The sequence below is a fragment of the Canis aureus genome, chromosome 38, assembly GCF_053574225.1.
Source record: "Canis aureus isolate CA01 chromosome 38, VMU_Caureus_v.1.0, whole genome shotgun sequence".
NCBI classification, from domain to species: domain Eukaryota; kingdom Metazoa; phylum Chordata; class Mammalia; order Carnivora; family Canidae; genus Canis; species Canis aureus.
In genome coordinates, this window is record NC_135648.1 from 1,308,303 (window position 1) to 1,314,650 (window position 6,348).

Genomic DNA, 6,348 nt, shown 5'->3' on the forward strand with positions numbered 1-6,348 from the left:
GAACAGTATCACGAACATACTTCTTGACGTGGAACGTTACATTTTTTTATTGCAAAATAGGGTATTAAAGAGTTTATAAAATAAATGTACATTAAAAAAATAATAAAATAAACATACATTTTAAGGAAACTAACCAAACACCCAGCTACCCTCCGCCGGGGGCTAAGAAACAGAAGACCGCTAGCAATCGAGAAGCCTCCTAGAGCTTCCTTTCGAACACTTCAAATCTTCACCAGTCACTATCATGAATTTTCGGTTAAAGCCATTCCACATCTATAAAAAGAGGATCCCCAAACAATAATTAGTGGTGCCTCCCTGCGAACATTACATGGAACCCACCCCCCGCCCCGTGATTGGCTTCTCTTACTCAGCATTATGCATGTGAGGTTCATGCACGTTGAAGTGTGAGGATGTGACGAGCGACCTCGGCAATCGCCTTATGGGGCCAGCAGGCCTTTCCTCTAAGGGACCCGGCAGACCCGGCCGACTTGTGGGCCGTACAGGCTCCGTCACCAGGGCTCAGCGTCGCTGCCGCAGCAGGAGCACAACCTCCACAACCCACGCCGGCGGGTGTGACTGTGTCCCAATAAAGCTTTATTTACAAAGCAGGCTCCCGGCCCGCGGCCTGCAGTTGGCCCGCCCCTGCTTTATAATTTGTTCATTCGAGGCTCTCTGTTGTGAGTTTGCTTCAATGTGTCCTTTCTGCTTTCGAAGAACATTTGGCTCATTTCAGGCCCCCCACCCACCCTCCACGATGAACAAAGCTGTTTTCGCTCGTGTCTCTGTAGTGGTTCTGGATCAGACTCCAACGGTGAGCTCGCTGGCCCCTGGGACCCGCTGGTCTTCAACCTGAACAGGTCACGTCAAACCGTTTTCCAAAACGATTGTATCAGGTCACTCCCCTCCTGAGCTTCCACCGCTCGTGATCGTGATAGGGTTGATTTTCTGAGTCTGATGGCACGAGGCTGTGGTCTGCGTCTCACTTTGGCCTGGGTACGAGGATGCTGAAACCTGTTCACAGGCCGTCTGTGCTTCCACTAATATGAAATCCCTGTACGCTTTCTAAATCTATCTATAGTTAGCTGATCTTTTTTTCTTTTTGTTGTTTAAAGCTCTAGATATGGTAGATACTAGTGTTTTTTACCTGTTGCTTTCTGCTGTAAATATCTTTCCTTCTTCCTGCTTTTTGGAATTTGTCTCGAGAACTGGAAGTTAACGTTTATGTACCAGAATATATCATTTTATGGTTTGCATCTTTTCCTACCCTGAGCCTTATAAATATTCTCATATATTATCTTCTAAACATTCCATAAGGTGTTTTGTTTCTTCTTAGGTTTTTAGTGCATTTGAAATCCATGTTTTTATGGTGCAATCTGATTTCACTCTTTCCCATACACGTAACCAATTATTTCATCATTAGTTGACTCCTCTGTGCTTCCCGCCAGCCTACGGCACCAGCTCTGGTGTGAAGAGTCCTCTTATTTCAGGACTGTTTTCTCCTGTTGGAGAGACTCTGCCTCTGTGCCAACACCGCACCTTCTTAATTACTATTAGCCTGATAATAAGTAATGATGTTTGAAGGGCAAACCTTTTCTTCCTGTTTTTCTTCAGGACTGTTCCGGCTTCTCTCAGATCTCTGTACTTTCATATAAATTTTAGTATCAAGTTACCAATCTAACAACCAACCAACCAAAAACAATCCATTTGAGATTCTGATTGAACTACACAGAATTCATAAATCATAGATCTAGGAATTCATAGATTTTTGATTAATTGGAATCTTCGCAATCTCAGATCTTCCAACTTATACGCAGGGCCTGTTGCTCCATTACTTCAGTCATTTTGGTGTTCTTCATTAAGGTTTTGTGTTTTTTTTTTTTTTTTTTTATAAAGATCTATTTTCCTAGGTACTCTTTTTTTTTTTTTTTTGGTACTTTGTATTCTTAAGCTAATATAAACACTAGTCCCTTTAATTTACTATCAGTTTGTTGAAGTACAAAAATTTGATAGACTTTTATCATAAATTTTGTAGCAGAAAGCCTGCTAAACCCTCCTAATAAGGTTAATAATTTATCTGAAATTTCTTTTGGATTTTCTATGTACACAATCATATCATCTGTAAAGAATTTCTTCCTTCTCAATCCTTATAACTTTAATTTCTTTCCCTTGGCTTACTGGATTGGCCAGAATATTCAGGGCAATGTTGAAAAGAAGTGGATAAAGCACTCACTCTTATCTTGTTTCTAATCTTAAAGAGAATCCTTCTATATCTCCCCACTCAAGTATATGTTGGCTGCAGAATTGCTGTACACATCCTTTATCAGCTTAAAGAAAATCTTTTATTCTTAGTTTATTAAGCGTTCTTATAAGTAGACCCTGAATTTTATTTATTTGTGTATTTATAATAAATTTTATATTTTTAATAAAATTATATATATATAAAACTTATATATATATATATATATATAACTGAATTTTATAAATGCTCTTTTGGTAGCTATTGAAATAATCATTGACTTTTTTCCCCTTTAAACAGCTCATCTGAGGAAATATATAATTGGATCGTTTTAATGTAGAAACAACTTTCACATTCTGAAGTAAAACCACCTTGATCGTGTACCCATTTTACACGTTGTTGGATGTGGTTTGATGACATTTGCTCAAGAATTTTACCTCTAGATCTGTGAGATCGGCCTGTTAAATTTGTTGTCAAGATAATTCCAGCTTCGTAAAATGAGGTGAGAGGACTTCCTCTTTATTACCTAACATAGGAATTTGTATCTCAGTGAAATCAATTTATCCTTGAATGTTTCATAGCACATATTAGATTTCTCTTGGCCTAGAGATTCATTTGTAGGTTTTTCACTGCTGTCTTTATGTCTTAAAGTAGTTTTCAGGTTTTCTACTTCTTGATTCAGTATTGATAAGTGAATATTTTGCTAGAAATGTACCCATGTCGTGGAAGTTTAAAAGCCTATTGAGGGCAGCCCAGGTGGTCAATGGTTTAGCGCCACCTTTGGCCACAGCATGATCCTGGGGTCCCGGGATCGAGTCCCACATCGGGCTCCCCCATGGAGAGCCTGCTTCTCCCTCTGCCTGTGTCTCTGCCTCTCTCTCTCTGTGTCTCTCATGAATAAATAAAATCTTTTTTAAAAAAAAGCCTATTGAGAAAAAGTCGTTCATAATGTTACTTTTCATCTTTCTGAGTCTGAAGCTTCTGTAACTGTGTCCCTTCATTAATTCATAGCTGAGTTTATGTCTTCACTTGTTTTTCTTGGTCAGATTTTCACGATTTTACCTAAAGTTTATAAACTTTTAACTTTATGGATCTTCTATATTTTATCATTCACATCTGTTTCACCATTATTGGTTTCTTCCCCCCTTCTACTTTATGTTGTTTTTATAACTTCTTAGAATGGGTTCTCATTAATTTTCAGTTTTGAAAAACAAGCATTTTCTTCTTTAAAAAAATTAGGTTCAATTTGCCAACATATAATAAAATACCCGGTGCTCACCACATCACATAAAAAAACAGCATTTTCAATGATAAACTTCCTTCCAATGTCCTGAATGCCTGGTGCATGTTGTGTTACATGATTCTTCTATTGCTGCTTAGTTCTACATATTTTTTTATTTCCATTGTAAGTTCCTCCTTGAACCATAGGTTAGATTTTCAAGCATTTCCAGTTTTTCTTTTTTTTTTTTTTTTTTTTTGTGTGTGTGTGTGTGTGACAGATTCTAACGTAATCGCACTGTGGCCTGAGAATGTGGGCAACATTTTAGGAAAATCTAGTTTTAAGAAATTTTTGAGACGGACTTCATGGGCCATACATAGGATCAGGTGTCCTTGAAAAGAATGCTTTACTTCAAGCTTCCAAATACCCTTGCTCCAGTTTTCGGTGTTTTTACTAGTTCTACCACTGAATTTGTCATGTTCCTGGAAAAGGTGGTTGACGAGTCAAGTTTTAAACCAGGTCTTTGCAAGACTGAATCTCTGCTCTTGACAGGGTGCTCAGCAGGGGACAGGGTGGTCTCTGGTGCGAAGGGATGGTGCTGACCTTCTCTTTACCTTTCTGATTTGAGATCCTCAATGAAGACAACCAACCACACAGAAGTGACGGAGTTTGTTTTCCAAGGTTTCTCCAACTTCGGAGAACATCAACTCACCCTCTTTGCCGTGTTTCTGGCCCTCTACATCCCAACTCTGGCTGGCAATGTCATCATCGTGACTATTATCCATATTGACCACCACCTCCACACCCCCATGTACTTCTTTCTGAGTGTTCTTTCCACGTCAGAGACTTTCTACTCCCTGGTCATTATCCCACGCATGCTTTCCAGCCTCATAGGTCTGAGCCAATCCATCTCCCTGGTGGGCTGTGGGACTCAGCTCTTTTTCTTCCTTGGCTTTGCCATCACCAACTGTCTCCTGCTAGCAGTAATGGGGTTTGATCGTTACGTGGCCATCTGTAACCCTCTTCGTTATTCGATCATCATGAATTGGAGGGTCTGTACCATTCTGGCATTTTCGGTCTGTGCCTCAGGGTTCTTGCTCTCCCTGGTTCAGGCTGTGGCCATTTTCAGACTGCCTTTTTGCAACTCACTGATTGAGCATTTCTTCTGTGATGTTCGACCTGTGTTGGACCTGGCCTGTGCTACTCCAGTCATTAATGACATCCTGACCTTAGTTATAAGTCTCTTGGCCATTACAGCCCCTGCCACCTTCCTCTTTGTCTCCTACATCCTCATCATCTCCACCATCCTTAAGATCGCCTCAGCCGAGGGCCGGAAGAAGGCCTTTGCCACCTGCGCCTCCCACCTCACCGTGGTCATCATCCACTACGGCTGCGCCTCCATTGCCTACTTCAAGCCCAAGTCGGAGAACACCAGGGATCAGGACCAGCTGATCTCAGTGACTTACACGGTCATAACACCTTTACTGAACCCTGTGGTGTATAGTCTGAGAAACAAAGAAGTCCAGGATGCTCTGAGGAGGGTGGTGGGTAGGAAATCCCTTCCCTAAGACGAAATCTCTCTCCAAATAGACATGCACGATTTCTAGATGGAAGCTTATAGGTAAAATTATAGAGCAAGGGCTTTAGGTGATTGGCGAAATTTCCCCCATCACAGCCAGGGCCAGAGCAGAAGTGATGCTGGGCGCCAGCTTCTAATAATTGATTTTCATTTCCTCAACCTCTTTGTTAACATAATAAAAACATAAGTCACTCTGCAGACGTGTAAACAGATACCAGTTGGCCCTCTTCCAGGAGATAATTACAAGGTCAGGGTGTGATCTAGCATTCATCTCAAGCTTAAAGTGACCAGTCCACTTCGCTGAAGTATAAACCACATTAAAATCGTATGTGACTGAATCTTCTTTTCACATAAGTTGGGTGTTTGAACAAGTGGTTACTAGAAAGGATACTGTGCCAAAAACTAATCGCCTTGTGTTTTAATAAGATAAGCAAGGCAAAAATAGAGATATCTTTTAGGAAATGGGTTTGGGATCAGCTAGAAACCTTCTAGAGAGGAGGTTTTCGAGCAACCCGCTGCAAGTTTCCTGTCACACACATGTGGGGCTCCAAAAGGAACTGGGGTGGGGTTGGAGGGGAGTTAAGTGCAGAGGACTCCTAGCCACATGCGACAGCCATGGGGCTCTGGCCGCATCAACCAAGTGCACGTGACCCTGGTCTCTTTGTTTCTTCTGGCTGAACATAAGCCCCACGAAGGAGTCATTGTGGGGCTGAAAGCAATGGCTCCCCTGTGGACAGGATGACCAACGAAGAGCTCAGAAGAAGAGCAGACAGGAGGCTCAGGGAGCAGGTTGCTGAAAGAACCCTGTGAAATCGGCTAAGAAAGAAAGAAAAACTACAGGAGGATCCAAATGGGAGCTTCCAGTGAGAGGAGAGTGCGTGGAAGGACAAGGGGACAGTTGGTAGGGCAAGAATTCGGGAAAGGTCCTTTGGATTGGGTCTCCTCCTGCCCTTCCTGAGCCACGTCACAAAGGCAAGGAAGGAGAGTTCAGTGAAAATATGAAGAAGGGTCAACAAAATTCCTTTCTGATGAATTAGGTACTATTACTCCCAAAAAGCTAAAAAGAAAAAAAAAAAAAAAGTCAACAGTAGAGGATTTTTGACATGAAAACTTCCATGAAACTAAAGCAACTGAGTCAGAAATGGAATAATAGAAGACTATTTGCCGTTCCTCACCTCAAAAATATAAAAATGAACCAGGGTGAACAGGGTGAGACAAAATGTGTTGAATTACACGATGATGATTAGCAGCTGTAATTGCTGAGCAAATCAAAGTTACTATACTGAGCTCTTTGTAAAAAGATACACAATCAAT

The 6,348-nt window shown here is 41.3% G+C and overlaps 1 protein-coding gene across 1 annotated transcript; it reads left to right on the forward strand.

Moving 5' to 3' along the window:
* The first annotated feature begins 4,090 nt into the window (after positions 1-4,090).
* Positions 4,091-5,023, forward strand: LOC144307217 (olfactory receptor 10J1-like). The gene has a single exon (XM_077886770.1). It carries the CDS (start codon positions 4,091-4,093, stop codon positions 5,021-5,023), a length of 933 nt encoding a protein of 310 aa, XP_077742896.1.
* Positions 5,024-6,348: the final 1,325 nt, after the last annotated feature.

Bases quoted from the DNA above. Each gene is read 5' to 3' on its own strand.
- LOC144307217 (XM_077886770.1), top strand. From the start codon at position 4,091: ATGAAGACAACCAACCACACAGAAGTGACGGAGTTTGTTTTCCAAGGT.